Source organism: Bombus bifarius, unplaced genomic scaffold, assembly GCF_011952205.1.
Source record: "Bombus bifarius isolate JDL3187 unplaced genomic scaffold, Bbif_JDL3187 scf7180000008206, whole genome shotgun sequence".
Classification (NCBI taxonomy): domain Eukaryota; kingdom Metazoa; phylum Arthropoda; class Insecta; order Hymenoptera; family Apidae; genus Bombus; species Bombus bifarius.
Window position 1 is genome coordinate 933098 of NW_022884510.1, and position 20324 is coordinate 953421.

The 20324-nt window shown below is 36.4% G+C and overlaps 2 protein-coding genes across 2 annotated transcripts; both read right to left on the reverse strand.

Moving 5' to 3' along the window:
- Positions 1-476: 476 nt before the first annotated feature.
- LOC117210534 (NK-tumor recognition protein-like) lies at positions 477-5269 on the reverse strand. Its single transcript, XM_033453650.1, has 4 exons — positions 4915-5269; positions 2282-4464; positions 1313-1546; positions 477-881 (listed from the first exon to the last, which is right to left on the reverse strand). Exons 1-4 carry the CDS (start codon positions 5267-5269, stop codon positions 540-542), a joined length of 3114 nt encoding a protein of 1037 aa, XP_033309541.1. The 3' UTR covers positions 477-539.
- A 6718-nt stretch (positions 5270-11987) lies between these two features.
- LOC117210535 (histidine-rich glycoprotein-like) lies at positions 11988-19666 on the reverse strand. The gene is made up of 6 exons (XM_033453651.1): positions 19507-19666; positions 15442-15558; positions 14799-14881; positions 12808-13041; positions 12434-12577; positions 11988-12228 (listed from the first exon to the last, which is right to left on the reverse strand). The coding sequence occupies exons 1-6, from the start codon at positions 19664-19666 to the stop codon at positions 12061-12063; spliced, it is 906 nt and encodes a 301-aa protein (XP_033309542.1). The 3' UTR covers positions 11988-12060.
- Between the last annotated feature and the right edge of the window lie 658 nt (positions 19667-20324).

Here is a 20324-nt window from a genome sequence, read left to right on the forward strand (position 1 = left end):
TAGAGGGATGTTTTAAGCTCGTAATTAATAATTGTTTCATAGTAATTAGTAACGAGCAATCGACTAGTTCATCGATTTATCTAAATTATCTTTTGGCTCGTTTTGTCAGTAACAGGTTGTTATCGAGCCATTGCAGTTCTTTTTGGGTCTTCCAGATGGTTACGCTACGAGTTGCTCGTCGAATCAAGTACGACATTGCACGAGTATCGCAATTTTTTTCGCGAGCAGTGTATATATACACCGTATATTATATCATACATACAAATATATTAATTGTACGAAAGTTTTAACTTTGGGTGTAGAGTTCAAAATTATAAAAAATCGCAAGGAATTTTTTTTTGTATAATCAAAATTTTAGCTAGTCTGGCTAAAGACAACGTAGATCTGCAACATGAAAACATTTCTTTTTGATGCGTCGTTTCGTTAAAATTCTCCTGTAGTATTTTTTAAAAACGCATATGTGTATTTGATTTCTATACAAACAACGAATTATCAACAAGAAATAACAAAAATATCTGGAGCTGTTAAAGAAAATCGACTCAGTGTCCCTTTTTATCAGCCCCATTTCCGCCATCGCCCTTCTTATACGTCCATTTTTTTCCATCATGATGATTTTGTTTCTTCCCATACATATTTTCATGTTCGTAGTGACTATCCTTGCCCTCTTCAACCTTATGACCTTTGTCATCATCGTAATGACCACCTTTCTCGTATTTGCCTTTCTTCCCATGCATTTCTTCGTGGTCGTCTTTATTATGACGACCCTCTTTGTAGTGACCGCCTTTGGACATTTTGTGCTCGTGATAATGTTCGCCGTCGTTTTCCGTGTCACCGTCCTCGTGGAACTCGTCGAAGAACTCGGTGCGTTTCTCGAACTCATCCTGAAATAGAAATTGCAAGATAAAAAAGGAAATTGTAAAATGAAAGGAAATAGGGTAACGTGAAAACAGAAATTGAAGAATTCCAACGACGTGTATTTGGGAATTGTCTATAAAATAAATAAAGGATCGATCGATAATAGAAAATGCTAGTAAAAATATTTTTTCAATTTAAACACTAAATCACCAAAGCTTATTTAGCAAAATCTTCAAATCAAAATAGAATATTAAATTAAACATAAATCCTAAAATTATTTATGACAAATAATTAGAAAATTCTATTTGGGCAAGAAACAATAAAGGCAGAAACATAGTTTCTGCTTTTTTCACTATTGATCGATCCTTTAATTCTATTTAGATAAAAGTAAATAAAGGCAAAAAATAGTTTCTTCAATTTAATCAAAACAGATCAGTTCACCCCATATGAAACTTACCTTTTTGTGCACGAAGTGTTGTCCCTTGGTATTGTAACCCTTCTGATGTTTCCCATTTTCGTCGAATGCCGCCTTTTTTTCACCTTTCTCGCCCTCATCGTGTTCCTGGTGGTATTCACCCTCCTCTTTATGATCTTTCTTTTCGCCATCCTTCTCGTCGAAATAATTGCTGTGCCGTTCCTTGTCGTGATGACCCTTATCAGCTTTCTCCTCCTCGTGCCAGCTTTTGTAACCCTACGAAAAACAAATTAGACACACGACGATTAATTTCCGTATCAGTGATAGCTTTAACGATGTAGAAACCGTTTAATTAATTTTTTTTCGGAGTTCTTCGATATTCCTATCTTTGAGAACTACGAAGCGCTATTGGTTTTTGTCGCTGTGAATTTGATTACCGAGAATCTGAAAAAGTTGGGAAAATTTTATCGTAAAATTGTCACAGAAAAAGCAAAAAAAAAAATATGAGAACGTAATATACGGATACGGTAGGAGATAATATACGGATAGGTGTGAAAATATTGTTCGGAATTTTAAACAATCCTCGTTTCTGAGAACTCGCAGGCATTAATAATTTTTATTACGAAGGATATAACGGAATTCGCAGAATTTTGTTACACGTAATCGAATTAGTTGGAAATGCAATAGTATGAACGATTCGCTATGCGCATCGTTAATTATGAAAATTCTGCGTAATAATTTTTTTTAATTTCGACGATTCAGAACTTTTATAACTCGTAATTTTATGTCGTCTAAAGCGTAGGTATAATTGTTCTTTATAATCGAAATAGTTAGAAACATTCAGCCATTGATATAAAAAAAATTAATTAAATATACTTAAGACTAATCACGTTTTTCCTCCTAATCTCCATCCAACGTGAACTTTCGAAATTTACCAGTGACTGTAAAACGCTAATTACTAATTACGAGTTAAAGCAATTAATAGCCCATCCAATCGCATTGACGTCCTACCTTCTCCCCTTTTTCATCATCGCTCTCACGATGCTCTTGCTTGCGTTCCGTGGCTCCACCCTTCTCAAATTTCCCTTCACCACCCTTTCCACCTGCGTCGCCACTCGCTGCACCCTCTTTTGCACTCTGATGACTCTCGTTATTATGCGAGCCGTCGGTTGCAACATCTTCCTCCACCCTGTCGTCATACTTCTGCGCATATTGACCATAACTGTCTTCGTCCTTCGTAAGTCCATCGTCCTTCGTCCAACCATCTTTTACATCTTTAGATACACGTTCACTATCACGAATATACTCGTCTTCGTCTGACTTTCTCTGTATTTCATATTTCCCGCCCTTTTTCAAATTCCCGCTTTCGTCGTTTGCAATATTCGTAGCTTCCGCCACACCATCAGAAGCTTCTCTACTATCCTTCTCATCGTTTTCTTGCGTCTTTGCGTCATTTTGCTCAGGTTGGTTTACCGGTGCCTGAGTGGGCAGCGATGCCGGATAGTAAACGTAGTTATTTGAATGTAAATTGGATGCTGTGTAAGGTGATAGAGTGGAGACTATGGGATTTACCGAATGAACAGTAACTGCTGGACTTTTGATGTTTTGATAAGAATTCGAATTCGATGAGATTACTGATGACTCTTCGGAAGATTTACCTAGTTCCGACCCACTGGTGTATCGATTATTACCATTTGTCGGTTCGTTAGTCGAACTTCCATCTTCGGATGAACCATCTTTTTCAGAGAACTTTCTTCGAGGACTTTTATAATGTCCGAGTCTGGCAGCATCGGGTCTAGAAAATTGTCGACGTTCGGTAGAGCTTTCATCTTCGAAAGAACCAGTTCCGTCGGAATATTTTCTTTCAGAATTTTTATGCGTGCGTCTGGAAGCATCAAATTTAGAAGACTCGTGATGGTCAACAGAGGCCTCGTCTTCCAACGAGTCATCTCTCTCAAAGATTTGGGAATTCTTATAAGGACCGTGTCTATCAGCATCAGATTTAGAATGATCGGTAGAACTTTCATCTTCGAAAGAACCATCTCTGTCGGAATATTTGCTTTCAGAATTTTTATGTTTCTGTTTCGAAGCATCAGATTTAGAAGATTCGCGATGATCGACAGAGGTCTCGTCTTCCAACGAGTCATTTCTCGCTAAGATTTGGGAATTCTTATGACTATGCCTATCGGATTTAGAATGATCGGCAGAACTTTTATCTTCGAAAGAACCATTTTCTTCGGAGATCTGAGAATCCTCGTAAGGAACACCGACTCTATTGGCATCAGATTTCAAAGATTTTCGAAGATCGGTAGACAGAGAACCATCTTTCACGTTCACTCGGATCGTCGAACTGCTTTTACTATCTTTCCTTTCGTGCGATTTCTTATTTAATCCAGGCAAAGAATTTCTGTAACCACTCGAGTGGCCACTATCTATCTTCGCAGTATTTCGATGAATATTTCTATCGTCGATGCTTCGGATCTCGTCAGAGGCTATTCCTTTACCATTTATTTTCTCCAAATTGTCTTCCTGGCTTTCTTTAGAGTATCTGTTTATGGAAAATGGTCTTGGTGCAATATCATACTTGGGTAACTTGGCTTGCAAGCTTAATCTCCTCGATTTATTCTTATTTTCGTTCGTTGCCGATTCTCGAGCCTTCAGGAATTCTTTAGGATAATTTTCGGTATTTTCAGTGAAGCTGGATGATTCTACTTGTTGTGCAGGTTTACTCGTCACTCGTTTGCGACTTTTCTTCCGTCTACTAACTTTTGCCGGATAAGAATCGTTGCCGGAAGGTGTTGTAGTAATTACGGAGTCTGTGTAGTACTTTTTCTGTGGGGCAGCGGCCAACGTATGAGGGTTGTACAAAGGAGTAGCGATCTTTTGGTTAGGTACATTTTCGACGTTCGTTTCGTCCTTTGGTGTAGTTGATCGAAGAGTTTGCGGGGAACGAGTTCTAGAATACTTTCCTTTGATTGCTTTCGAGACTGTGACTCGGTATATGTGCTCTGGGTCTCGAGATTTTGATTTTGAATCGATCTTAAGCGGTTTCTGGCTACCTTGGTCGGGTCTGGAATAGTATTGTGGTATTGTTACGAGTTTCTTGGGATGGTCGGTTCGTGGTACTTCGTAGTATGTGTTCGTAACGTCCGGAGTTGCTGGACTCGCGCTTTCGCGGCTGGCAACTATGGTATCTGAAAAATAAATAGTTTGCTTTTCGGAAATGACATTTAAGGTTAAAGAAAGTTGAACGAATCTTTCAATGGAAGAAAAATTTTCTATCTTTTGACTTTTCCAATTTGTCGAATGAATCAACAAGCGAATTTTTCGATATAAATAAAAATTTATTCTTTCAAGTAAAATTTATAATTTCAATATAAAATATATAAAATAAATAAAAGTAAACTTGTTATATATTTTTCCCCTAGCGTCCTCGTTCGAAGTTATTCCTTTTATTGAGAATTTGAAGTTTCAATGAAAATGTATTTCTACTTAGATAAGTGTATTTGCATGCGCAGACGCATACATAATTTTTTAATATAATTACCACCGATTACAAACATAAAACTCTTTTAAAAAAGTAAGCATACGAAAGTAATATCTTGTATTACAATTCGTTTAAATTTACTTTTCAGTTTACTTACCAGGGTTGATGTTATAAGAGTCCACAATTTTCCTTTTCCCTATCTTACTAATTTTCTGCGGTTCGTATTCAACGACAGACAGAACGTGCTTTAAATTTTCCAAGCCTTTTACATCACCAGCGTTTACCAACGCTATTCTCGATCGATCCACTCGTTCATCCAACCTGCCTTTAACGCTATTTTTCTCGGGAATCACATTTTGGCTCTCTGCTAACGATAAAATCTCGTCGTTGATTTTTGTAGCATTATGAACATCGAAAAGTGCCGTTTGTCTTGGGTTCAAAGGGACTACTCTCCTTATTCTGATGATGTTCGCATTTAGTATCGACGATCTTGTGCCCTGTGAAAGATACATTTCGTAATTGAAAGGATTTGCAACCGAGAAAATCGATTGTGTCTGGTTACGGTTGAAGCATGATGCTACTTTTTTGTGTGAAACTTTTTAGTATAATCTTACGAGACAGTTGCTTGTTACGTAACGAATAAAATATATGGATGTAATACCGTTGCACGAGAAAGTGAATTTTTTCTCGTTTTTTCATCTAGAAAGTTTGACAACTTTTTCGAACGAAAACTTCTACAAAGCGTGAACGAGTGGCTATCTAAATTTATATTTTATCAATTTTATCAATCGCAATGTTGCAATATTAATTATTGTAATGCACAGATAAAGTGTATTTGTTAGTTTACGCGTAGTCGTATTTATGCGTCGCTCAGTTTCTATAACGAATTGCAATCCCATGCAGGAATAAAGGAAAAAAGGTCCAATTAAAATTACGCGTTCTAACTTGCAACTCGTCAGTTTCTCTACATTTCCACGCATCGTGCGTTCGTTCTCTGTTATAATAATTAGGATATACTAAAGAATATATGTATGTACAGTATACAGAAAAGTTCGTAAGATGGATAAACGTAAAAAACGTGAAAATTCAAATACATTCAAATAAATTAAAATTATACCTTCGAAAGCTTTAACGAGGCTCTAACAGATAAATCGTATGCATTTATTCGCTCGAGTTTATACTACGATGTTTCGAAAAACGTTCATTGCTTAAAACTTCTCCAAACAATTTTAAATTGAATTCGCATTCCTCGCTCAATTTCACCTACACTGACGTATATGCTTCAAACCCACCAAAAACCCCTAGGAGCCTTCAAAATAAGTAATCGTCGTACTGAAATTGACGTAAAATATTTTTCTTTGTTTCTAATACTTATACTACACAACCGTTTTGTACAATTTATATTTCACTTGTGTCGTTTAAAATGTTAATTATCCATCGATTCTAAGATTCACCCCAATTAAAAACACAAACTATACGTATATTTAACAGCCTAGAAAAATTGTCGACTATTTTTGATCATTTAACTATTTTGGGAATAGAGTTCGAGTTTTTAAACTATTATTTATAATATCGGTGAACTTTACCAGGCAAAACAGCAAAAGCAGCAGGACGACTGCCGATAACACGCGGGCTCCCATGTCTCGTTGGCCACAGAACGTAAACTGAGCTGCAATTCTACCTGGTCCAGGCAATTATATCGGGTGATTTCTCACCACAGAAAACCATTCGCGAATGATATGACAATTTCACACCGATTAGAAGTGTCGATTTACCCGATCGAGCCAGCAAACCTGACTCCTTGTCGATCGAATCTTTCAGCTTCCTCCTTTCTCCGTTTATAAAGTTGCACAAGATGGTCGCTCGGCCGAATCGTGCTAAACATCTCAAAGTCTCCATCTCTTATTCGACGATATTGCACAAATCTTTGCCCTCGTTCTTCCTTTTTCAGCGTTTTTATCTAAAGTTCATCGTATTCCCAGTAATAATTTTTCTTTTGGAAACTTCCTTTATTCTTTTTTTTATTTTTAGTTGGTCGTTCGCTAGTTGGATTTTGCTCAATTAAAACAAGTAAAATCCTCGCCAACTGTTAATTACCGGAATAATCGTAACGTGACATGCTCCTGGTTCTCGTTTGCCAGTGAAAATATAGGGAAAATCGTATTTTTAGTTTTGTTGCTTGTAGCTGGCGGTTCGTGAAAGTGGTTTAATTGCACTGTGTACGAGAATCCGATGAAATACTTTTTTCGCTTGTCACGACATTTCGTTGCAGGATTATTACACGTGATTTTTGTTCAACGTTTTGTTCCAGAGACATGGGACAGTTATCGTACGGCATTTCTGTTACGTGTAGCTTAAAACAGAGAAAGAAACTGTTTATGGTCTTCTGGTTTTTCATGACTTAGAAACGGAGCATAGTTTTTTACATTATAATTACACGTACATACGCGATATAAATATTATATTCAAACGCTTAATAACGTGTGTGAAACAGTTACATCGAATATTTTTCTGAAACTTTCTTCCAGATCGAAAGAAAAATCTTGCAGCCTCGTCTTTCAATAGAAGCTAGGCATTTTGTAACGATTAATGAAGTAACCATCGCTGTTGCGGTAAATCGATCGCTACTTTGCAATCACCTGTGACGAATTTATGTTCGTCGTGCCGCACGGTTTCGTTAAAACTCTGCCAACGTATTATATACACGATATCGTTATGATTTGCGCTGCGTAAATGTATACGTATCGAGATTAATTATGCACAACCGTCGTCGACGAGTTGAGCGATGCGATTACCGATCACGCGATTCATTTCAATCGAGTTATCACTTCCAATCGTCCGTAACAATTATCCGAAACAAATTATTTATTAATTCAAATTACGCGACGAATTACCTTTCTGCGTGTGCTCGTTCCTATAATTAAAATCATACTTCGCTTCGATTACGTCAAATTTTCATGTCAATAACCAATATGCAAGCAAAATTGCTTACGAAACCGAAAATCAAAATTTTTATCGATTTACTGTGTAATAGTTAGACAAATTGACAAACGTTATGCGCAATGTAACTATATGTACAGCAATGTTCGCGTAAGCCAACACTCTTCAAGACAGAGTAACTTTTCTAAAATTCGATCAACAGGCCCGATTTTTTTTTAACAGTTAGAGAATCAGTTTACTAGATGTCGTGTAAAGAAACGTTGAAACAATTGCAGTTGGTTCTTCGTTATATTACCATATTACAGAAATAAATATTTATATCATAATAATTACATGTTAATTAATAACGACGTAAAAAAGACGAGAATAATAATTACACGATAATATCATTTTTATCGCACAATATCGAACGAGCAAGCAGTAAGTAGAATAGGAAAAGAAGAGAAAAGAGAAGCTCAAACATTTTATACGAAGTTACACCCACCATACGTCCAACATATTTCTCTTCGGCATATGTACATCTCCAAGTATGTTCTATTTACCAAACTCTCTAGAACTTCCATCGTATTCCACACCCTCTCGAAAAGCCGCCCTTGACGTCCATCCAGACGCACTTGGAAATGCACTTTAGACTTTCATTTTCGTGCGTGACACGGTCACGCTTTAAAGTTTCGTAGCGAAACAGCCGTTTCCCGTTCCATCTGCTTTCATTCTCCGATGAAAGTGTTTCGGGGTTGCGAAGACACGCTTCGCGTGGGCAGCGAAAATAGAAAGACAGGAAAAAAGAAAAGGTTCCAGGATTACTTGTAACGTTTAATTCGCCCGTTAGTGGCAAGACGAAGATCGACGAAGGGCTGCGTCGGAGCTTCTGACGTTGTTCCTCCCACGAGCGCCGCCCGTACGCTTGCAAAACTGTGTTCGTTAACTGTCCAGAGGGGCAATCTTCGGCTCATCTTGGGAATTTATTCGATTCATGGAAAACGACTGGCCTCGTTCACCGTCTTGAAATTACCATTCGATCCGACCATCTTCTTGTCCTTGCAGCGTGGTATTTAAGGAACGGCATCGCGGCATTTTTCTGTTTTTATTTCGTGCTCAGCCGTGGCTGAGAAACAACGTCGCAATACGAAGAGAAAACTATGAAAAAGAGTGGAGAGAAAGTGCAATTTAGTTTCAATCATAATCGGATCGGTTGGAACGATATTTTTTTGAAGAAAAAGATGAAAGTGCGTGTTATCACTGAAATTTTGTAAGTGAATGAGCGAATCGAAAATGATAAATAGTACTTTTATAGCACTCCTATAACGTTTCAGTAATAAATTGATGAAAAATGGCAGAGGAAGTCATTTTAACAGGTCACGCGCTCTATCTGACTTTGAACGACCCTTTTCCCTTCGCATTTCCACGTTATTTCTCTGGCGCTTTACTCGCGTGAATTAACGACAACTTTACTTCAAGCAGTGCGCAAACAGAGTTGTCAAAATACTTAGAAAAAATTATCCAAGAGGTTTGAACGTTTTTACCAATTTCTAAAATAAACAGAGATTTTACAACTTCGAAAAACGTCCATTCGTCTGTCGGGCTAATATTACATTGCTGTTTTATAGGTAGAAATTTTCTTATGCGACAAAAATCTTTAAGTGCTTTATTAACAAGTTTTAACAGAGTTACGGAACGTGAAGGCCACACAGTACCAATGTTTTTATTTCGTATTTATCGTATTATTAAATTTCGTCGCCATTCTGTCCAAATTCGTTACGATTAATTCCATTATAATTACGCTAATATATTGTGATATACAAAAAAAAAAGAAAAATAATATTTACCGACATATCGCTCATATCTCATATTTTTGTTGCAGCTTCTTAATATTATCGAGACATTCGCGTGCCAAAAGTGGTTAAACGCTTGATCGATGCTTATCTTGTGTAATTTCATCAACTTTCTTCTACTTTTCGTTTTGTTACCAATTTGACAAATAAACAGCTGGATCGTTAATTTTCACGGCGTTAGAAGAAATTAATTTATGAGAAAAATACGATAAGGATTGCCTGAAATGAACCAGAAAATCATTTTCGGGCACACTGATTAACTGCTGAATTCGTGAATCAACGTTGTATCTCACGGAAGAGTTTGATAAGCGGACGCGTCTGGCTTCCTGTCGCGAGAACAATCGCGGTATCTCGAGTCGATACTATGGTCGTATTCATTCAACAGCGCGACAATGAAGCGCTTTAGCGGACCGTGGCCAATTTCACGCCAAGATTTTCACTTTTCACGCCGGAATAATCGTCGCGAGAGATCGGGAGAGAACGAATTCTCGCTTGATCGGCCAACGCGACTTTCTGACTTGTTCTACTCGTCCAGATGTTTCGCTATATATAACTGATCGATCTTGGATCGATCTTGGTCGAAAAATTCTTTTACGATCCTTGCAACTTTGCGATGTAGATTCATAATTCTCTGAGGAAAGAATGAAAGTTTTCAGGCGACGAAATATGAAATTTAATTTACAAAAATGAACATAATGACATTGAAAAGTAGAATATTCCCCTTAATCCCCTTGCATCTCATTTCCTTGCAAATATATTATACGAGAATTCCCCTCGACAATAATCTCGGTAATTCTAATTTCACAATTCAATTTTCGAAATGTGACAGCAACATAGCCTTCTAGTTGGAATAACGAACTCTAAGAATCCTTTGAGATAAAACTGCTAAATATGTATAAATATCCAACTGGACGATCGAAATATCGCAAAACGTTGGAGTGCGCAGAGAGATATATTTTGCACCATACTATCAACATGGATAATCCAGAATTATTATTATCTGGTTTCAAGCGTATCCCATTAAAGCTCATAAAGGATTTACAAAAGTTACTTCCTCATCCCTTGTTTGTCGTACAATTTCATGTACAAAAAGTGATGCGAATTTCTGTAGCAGGTTCCATGTATTATCATTCAAAATATTCATATTCAATGTCATATATCACGTATTAAATATATCCAAAGAAACGTATCGGTAAACAAAGACAGACAAAGGAGTCAAGGTTCGATAAAAAATGACTTAACAATTATAATAATAATTTTTATGCACTTGTAGAAAATTTAAAAGCGTATATCATAAATATGGGAAAATATATAACATATCCAAGGTATAATACTCGGTATGTAAAACATATCTTTGCATAGATTCTACTTTTTTTAGTTGCATTTATAAAAATACCAATTTACATTAATTTTCGTAATTTAGCCATAATATTATGTTTGTTACTGTATAACGATATATAATTTGATTTGAAATGTTTAGACTCTCGTCATAAGTACGAAAATAGATTTCTTCAAAAAGGAATTGTTCATTTTTGCTACAAGTTTGTAAATATTTATGTAATAAGCTAGAGCAATAAAGAAGCTACGTTTTTGGTATATTTTTCTAACTGTTCTTCTAAAATTTAATGAAATTTTATAAACATCCAATGGAATTTAATTAAATCCGGTAAAATTCAGTGGGCAAAATTCAACCTTTGCTTTGACAGCCGAATTTTTTTTAATAAAGATAGTTTCTTGACGCCTGTTCGTATATATTTAACGAACTTTACTAAAAAGAGATTAACTGACATTTGCATAGGCGATAAAGTTTTGTAATTTTTCGAATAAAGATCTCGTTCATAAACAGCACAGTCTTGCTTTCTACAGAACTTGCACTCGTTACTGCTGTCACCTCGAACAGTCGACGAATATACACGATTCCGCACACCTGCCTCGCTATTTACGCGCCTGCATTCTGTTTCTACGTTCGACTACTTCCTCCGAATGTTCTTATGCATTTGCATTAGAGTTCCGAGAACGATGACATGTTGGTTCCCTTGAAAATTTCATCACGGCGAAAGTGCACAGTGAATCGATAAACTTCGGTTCGGATTAAGGGCTAAAGCTACTTAATATTTCATACGTACAAATTGCGACTTTATTATGATTTCTATGCGTATCTTTTATACGCTGTGATCTTTAATTTGATCGATTTTTAACGATGAATATTTTGTTGCGCTACTGATTTTTCAATTTCACTAATTTGTTTGAAGATCGTTTAATATTTTACCGAATAATTATCTATAATGATTTCTACGTCTAAGGATGTATAATGTATGTATAACGTACCATAATCTTCAATTCTGTTTCCTCTAAATTCCATACTACGGATTAAGAGTTTTCTAAATTGTCATACGTTAATCATTTAAATATTTTTTAACGAATCTTCGAGTCGTTTTAAAACGCGGATACTCGCTGTCATGACTAGCTGAAGAGTTAATCTTTCGAAGCATAAATTCTTATTTAGAAAACATACTTTATCTCTTGAGAATTTAATGACCGCTGCTGGCGAACCATTTCTTCCCTGATTCGTGTCCTCCCTTCTTTCCATATTTCTTATCGTGTTGATGATGACTATCGTGGCCTTCAGCGAGCTTGCGACCCTTCTGTTTACGATGGTGATGACCCTCCTCGTGATTCTTCTTTTTACCATGCCGATGCTGATAGATATATCAATTAATATCAAATTTAACAAGTTTAGAAACGTTTGAACGTTTAGAAATCATGTAACAATTTCTTACCATTTGGACAAATTAAAACTGATCCACGAACAAATCAAATAAATAAATGATAAATTTTTCAGGAAAGGAACCAATTAATTTCTACATGTGAGAAGTTGCACAAGAAATTATCATTTTAACAAACCTCGCGACGAGCAGAGTCCGTATGTCCTTTCTTCTCGTGTCCACCCTTCTTGCCTTCGTGTTCGTGGTGGTACCCTCCATGTTTCTCGTGTTCCCCATCCTCGTGATACTCGTCGTAAAAATCGTGCTTCTTCTCATACTCGTCCTACAACACTCGTCTCGTATCATAATTTCTTAATAAAACTCTTTGTGTTTAGAGAATTACATTTTTCTTAAGATATCCACGTAGCGACTTCAGAAACTTTTATCCACCCTATGTATAGTTTCTTACTTGAAAAGTTTACTGGAAAATCGTAGAGGAATTTCCATCGAAAATTCGTCGGATTAATTAAACGGAGATTGAAGTACGTAATTTGTTATTTTTGAAATAAAAACCTTCTTAGAAATACTGTGCTCTCCTTTGGTGCTGTAGCCTTTTTGGTGTTTGCCCTCCTCGTCGAATTTCGCAGTTTTCTCGCCTTCTTCGCCATGGTGACTCTCGTCGTAATGATCCGTCTCCTCGTGCTCCTTTTCCTCTTTCCCCTTTTTCTCGTCGTACTTTTGCTTGTGGCCCTCGTTGTCATGGTGGCCCTTCTCACCCTTGTCGAACTCATGGAAGACCTTGTAACCCTGTTTTCAAGCATTCGTGATCGATGAAACAGGCATTCGCGTTATAAAAATATGCGATAAGATTAAAGATCGTACAACAAATACGGGCAAAATGCCATACAGCTACAGAAATTGCTACAAACTGCGGATTTCCATGCGTTCATAGGAGATTTGAAAACGCAAAATTGCATGGAATGCACGTAATATGGAAAAACTAAACAAAATATCCAAAGTACTTTCTATAAAATATAAGACAACTGTATTCTACCAAGGATCTACTCGGTCGATTGTACTCTTAAAAGATACGAATTTTCATAAAAATCCACGGTCTACTCGCCGCTATAAATATCACAGGAAAGAATCGGAAAACACCGACGTTATAATTCATAAAAGAGACTGGTTTGGAAGAAGTCAAAGAATTTTCTCCGAATGGTCATATTGAAAAGAATTTTTTGGACGAGTAACGAGTCCGTTGACGAATTAATTGCCTCGTGGTCAGCGGCCCATGAAACGAGCGCGAGAAGCAATATCGAAGGGTGCGTGTACCGGACAAAGGGGCGAAAATACCGTCTCGTCGTTACGAAGAATTTCCCGGTGAAGAAAGAAGCGTCGTTCGGTCTCTGCAAAGATGTCGTTCGCGCAACGACGACCGTATAATAAATAATCCCTTAAGAACACCGGGTGGACACTAATATTACGGGCGATAAAAAGGGAAGAGAGTCTTGGACGTCGACGATGACGAGTACGGCTGCAGGAGAAGAGGAGTGTTGCATGCTCCCAAGGAAATTTGTTACAGCTGTGATATTGCAGCCAGATTATCAATTAGCGCCGAAATATTACGGTTTGCCGAGTTTATGATGAAATTACGATGATATTGGGCGTATTTGAGAAATTTGGAGAGAAATTTAAGGAGATTGAAAAATAATGTATTTACACTGTTGTTCGCAAGTGTATGGATTTTTTGATTAACATTAACGCGTAAATGAACGAGAAGTTGATATTGTAATATAATTGATATTGAATTATAAAATTCAATCGTTTATCGAAGATATTGATATTGAGAGTAGTTATTGGAAGTCTTCCCTGTAGTATCGAAGCATTTTACGAGTATTCTTTTATAATTCGCAATAAAGTATTTTTTTTATGTATTAATAATCATTCTTGAGAAAAGATATCGAAGAAATAATGGATCTTGTTACTGCATCTTTATGACCTTTATCGTAACGTTAAACCATTTCAACGAGCATTCTTTTATCATTTTCTACTTTAAATGCATTGTTCGTGTGTTAATTTATTTCCTCTGGCTTTTTCAGCGAGCGATAAAATTAATTCATCAATAACGATTTGTATAAAAACTGCGAAAGCTTCTACGAAATCGTTCGATAAATGTAAAAGGAATATTCTCATCTGGTTATTACACTGCGGACATTTATGCGTTTTTGACAAGTGTAAATATGCAAAAATCTGGAAAAAAATGTACAAATGCAAAAATATATGAAATATCGAAAGTAAAGCGCGTATTATCAAACTTAAAAAATAAAATACACGCTTTATTTATCTGCATCTATGAAGATATGAATTTGCATAAATATCTGCAATTTATTTAACGTAAAAACAATCCAAAATAAAACGTCACGCTTAAAACATCGTGTTTTCTACTTTTTTCTTTTATCCTTCTTTTAATGAAACACGTTGGTAAGAATTTTTACGAACGTGCATTTCGTAGAAACTGTTGAACAATTTTGCACGAGAAATTCGTTCGAACAATGGTGCTGTACCTTGTCACCCTTCTCGTCGTCAACGGTATGATGATCTTCCTCGTATTTGGTGCCGCCGCCCTTTTCCTCTTGCCTTTCTCCACCTGTTTGAATTAATTACCGAATAAAGCTTTTCACCCTTTGCCGAAAATTTCTCAAGAAATTCTCGAACTCCATGAAAGGATGGTGTTAATTGGAGTTATTAAGGTTTACCGAGTAACTGAAGGCGTTCTATTTCGGTATTAATTAAGTCTACCGTTTCTTGCATCGAGAAATGAATAAAACAAAGGTGACAATTACAAAGAATGATTCCTTTGATCTCTCGAACGCTTGAAGCATTAGCCACGAATTTTTATTATTAATTTAATAGTTTTGTAAATCGAGGAATATTAGTTTTGAATCGTATCTTGAGATTAAGATTCAATTTGCTTTCATTTACTTTAAGAAATGTGCTTTTGCAAATTAATAAATGCCTATTGTGAATAAATTCGTTTACTTTGACCAGCGAATCTCTCTCAGACGATGATTTAACGTACCTTAAAAAAGTAATTAAACCAGCTACTTCGAAAAGTATGTATATAAACGTATTTACCATTTTCTAAACAAAATAACGATTCAAATATCGAAGCAACTACGAACAGACTTCTCGAAAACTATTACTTGCCTTCGTGTTCACTAGCAGCTACCTCGAGATCCTTCACGTGCCGGAAGTTCACAGGATCGTTCTCGATCTTCTCATCGCCAAACGAATTACCAATCAGAATCGAACCAATTACCAAAACTAGAATGAATCTTGTAAAATGTAATATCTCACAACGTATTGCCATCGCGTATAGAAATATACAAAAAGTAAAGAAGAATCGTAAACTTTAAAAGCAGATATGTAAATTAATGACGCAAGAGAAGTCTCGTTATTTAACGATGGGAACGAAAGCAAACACTGAAGATCGCTTGGATTCGATCGACAGATTTATTCGAGGCGTAGTTCCTCTCTCGCGTTATTTTCCTTCCCGCTCTGTGTCCGATGATCGCGTTTTTCCGACACGAAGAAAGTTCGTTTCCGAATGAACGATGAAAAAAGATGCTTTCACTCGATTCGCTCGACGATACATTTCCCATCGCTTGACATCGATTGCTTGTTAAACGCAATCGTTTATCCGCCGTGTCTATTCAGAAGGTTCATCGACATGGATATTCTTTTAACAATCCCAAACGCTTTCCCTTATAGATAGTTGTTGAAAGAAGATCGGAGAGTTTCTTTCCGATATTCGAAAGGATCCACGCGTTTATTTATTTTTTCGTACACTGTCTTTCCTATCGTTTTCTATTCTTTGACACGATCGATACGTAGATTGCGAACTTTTATGCAAACTCGTTTTTATATCGGCTTTGTATAATAATTTCTATTTTACGAATTTTGTACAAAAATTATTGTGGCCACGTGATCAAACGAAACGATGCAATTAGACAATGACAAAGATTTGTGTCACGCAGCAAATATTAAAGTGAATACTCCGTGCTTTTTTGTCATAAACGCAGAAATATCCGGAGTCTATCGATAAGACAACACGGGTCGTTTAATACTTTGCTGGAGTATTGGAATGTAAATGTTTCTGAATTTTGTTATTTTTATCTGCGCGTGCATATCGTATTTTACTATATTGTATTCTTGTTTTTATATATTTCGTGTTATAGGTCACGACGTAACGAAGTTATGAATTTCGTTAGCAGCCAAAGTATAGTAGTCACGCTTCGAGTTTCAGGAAAATGGAACAGACATAAATACACGCGGGCAAGGAACTAAAACCTCCGCAAAGTCACGCGAAAAGTTCGAACTTGAAAGTTCGAACCCATCCTGAAAACGAAGGAACGAATGAATAATATCTGAAAAGAGGTACAAGAGTTTAAGAAAAAATGATCAAGGACTTCTTAGATCTCTTTAGGATTTTTTCACGAACAAACCATAAAACTTTTTCGTATTATCATTTTACACATATATCTGTTTTTGTCTTAAAAATGTTTGTCGATATTTTTGAATAAAAATTATCGATATCACCATTGATATGAATCAATACAGTAATCATTTATACGTCATGTAGCATGGTGTTTAAAAAGAAAAGTGTGTTATTGACATGATGAAACAAAGTTAAATTACGAAATGATAAAAAAGAAGCTTTTCACGAGTGGAAGAAAACGATGTCTTATGATTTGTACGATCATTGTCAATTGACGTAAATAAGAAATGACGTTCTTTTAGTTAACGCAACGTAGCACGTGTATAAAGTATTACCAGAGTGTTTTCACGGAACGCCATAAGCTCTAAGTCTTTCTCTTCTCGTACTAGCGTGTTATTTTTGCACCTGAGAAACGAGTTCCCAAGCTGTTGACATTTCATAGTTTTCTTGAGTCAGCACCGCTGGTCCATTTATTTTCCTTGCGTTCAACAATCCTCGAATAACTTTACAACTTCAGTTGCAAGCTTCTTTTTAAATTTAACAACCTAAGAATAATAGTTGCTTAACACGTTACGTTTCATTGCCAAATCTGCCACTGTAAATAAAACGCTACAAATTACGATAAGAAATTGAAATTACGATTGAAGGGCGAAACTAATATTCTACTAATAATAACTAATATTAAGGGCGAAATTTCGGGTTGAAACTAATATTCTGAAAAGCTACAAAACGCGGATAAGCTAGATAGCTCTGACGTCAAATGTCAAATGTGACAGAAATCTCGAAGTATACTACGTACAAAATTAAAGGAGATAGTCAAAGGACGCGCAGTTCAAAAATATCTTTGTTATCGCTTCTCTATTTTTTCGGAATAAAAAGAACCCGATGGAAAATTAAATTCCGAACACTACGAGAAAATCGTAAAATAAAACAAGATCTTGAACGTTATAACATAATTTCGAAGTACTTCAAGTCAGAAGTCTAAAAGAGATAATAACTAAAAGACTAGTAACTGTGTAATAATTTCACCTTAAATAACAACTACAATTGTAAAATATTCCACTGAAATATTCTAAAAGAATTACCTCGTCAAACAACGGTAAATATTAGTTTTGAAAACACGAAAAGACATGAGAAAATAATGAGAAAAACATGAGAAAACTAATACCGCAACGCGAAGTAACGACAAGAACTAAAAGACAACTACGGTAGAAAATTCCCAAGAAATCACCTCGTGAAACAAAAATGAATATCCTCGACGAAATACCCGTTGATATTCAACTATCCGTAACGGAACAGCTCTTCGATAGTCAATAGAAAGTTCTTCGAAACAACGAGATCGAAGTGGAAAGAAGCATATAAACGGAAGCCGATGGATAATCTGCGTTGGATCTACGATCGTTGAACACCCTCGTGGACGCTAGCCATCGAGCAAACATCGACTGGAACGAGGGGAAAAGTGGATGAAGCCGCAGCGCAAACCGAGCTAAAAAGAGCTGGCTGGCTCTTTTTCATCCCTCGTTCCTCTGATATCTGGCGACCTGCTAAGCCATAAGAGGGAACTCTTTAATAGTGCAGTTTAATGAATTTCGCAATTTGTAACTAGCCAGGTTGCGCGGATAATCGGCCTTTAATGCCGTTCGAGAGTTTCGTCGCTGCTTTGAGCTACTTTCTTCCAGGATGTCGCGAAGACTTGGACGACGTCTGGCGAGGATATCGTAAGACGCGTATTAATTAATCGATAGACTATGAATTTGCACACAAATGTATATCTTTATGGGTGCGATTGAAGAAACTGAACTTAAGAAGAGATTTCTGCATCGTTCTAAGTATTTTATGCATCCTTATTCATTATGTACGCTAAAGGGGAAAAGCTTAAAGACTTTGAGAACGAAAGGAAAGGAAGGAGAATTTTGATCGTTTGAAGTTCCTAGAAAATCTGACGTTCAAATCGCTTTTGTCAAGCGGACGAAGTAAATATTATACGTATAGAGACGTATTTATTTATTTCGTCGATCATCGAGAGATACTTTCATTGAAATATTGCAATTTCTCTTTCATCGCGTGCTAAGTTTCATCGAGCAGTAGATGCTCGGCGGTGGACAAATCGATTCGAAAGATTCGCGAGTTAAGGGTATCGTAACTTTTAGGGGCTATTCGAGCAAACAATCCGCGTAAAAAGATCCTGTGAAAAGAATATCAAGGATGATCGTGTTGCAGGACTATAACGACGGAGGACGCTAAAACGCGTCTAAAGAATTACATTTTTTTTTTGGATAGTAATCCGATCGTATAACTCTAACGATGCTTTATACTTCATCCCTTAATATCTAAGCCACACAAGGCATGGAAATAAAAAAATATATCCATCGCATATTTATCTCGAGAATTTTTTAATAAATTTCCAACATTTTATATGAAGTCTTCTAAGATTCCTCTGTTCCTTTTTCCTTTATCACATTTTCTTACAGATTTATGTATCATATATTACTTAGAATTCTAAGTAAAAATTGAAGACGATGCAGAATAAAATAAAGAATAAAACGTTTTACTTTGATACGATATCTATGAGAAAATATGAAGTTGCGACATTACACAGAATGTAATGAAACACGTGGGGTCCGCATCCAGAGCTGATTGTACATCTAAAAACATATGTCCTATCTGTCTTCGTTTATAAGACGTAGCGAATTTTCTCTTCTGATTTCATGTTACCTAATTACTTTCGCAGAAGATGCTCAAAACGACCACCTTCCATTCCCAAGCCTATAGACGTCCTGTCATGGATCCAGTTACACTCTGAATGGTTCCTGGTGTTTCCCGAATGTGTTGCAAAGCTTGTTCTATTCTGAACCTTGGTATCCCAACATTTTCAATAGATGTTGTTCCATGTACAAAATCTTTGTACCTCATAGACAAAGACAGCCAGAGCATGTTTATACGAACATTTTTCATTGTTTTTAGCTCAAGAAGCGGATCTCGCATGTTCTGTTACACCCAATATATGGAAAAATAAATTTTCTTTTATCGAGAAATGTAAAAACTTATCATTCCCCCTTTCTCTGTGGATCTTTCATATAAAATAATAATTGTTGCAGTTATTATTGCATACGGTATTACTAATTATTCGTTAATTATTGCTTATTAATTATTTAGTAACTATAATTATTATTATTTTATATGCAAAAGTCTGTCCATAAACACAGCATAACTGTCAGAGATGACACTGTTCGAGAGCACCCTCTGACAAGCCATCGTGTGGCTAACGAGATATCGATAAGCAAATTAGTCCGCGTGTGTACACCGCCTTAAGCGACTAGGCAAATAAACAGGGTCTCGGTTAATACTCGTAATTCGATTTCCATCATCCCCTATATAAGCGAAATCGACTGTCGCCAGTGTCGTTCGCTCACAAAACTCTTCACGAACCTGACTCTTTTTGAATACATCGATGATTCTTTCAATCGTTGAGCGTTGTTGATTCTCCGTACGAAGAAACTTCGTGGAAAATTTCGTACTACTTTGTGACAGTGTGGTGCAGAAATTGGAGAACCTAATCGAGAGATTTTTTGACAAAGAACAAGGAGCGAAG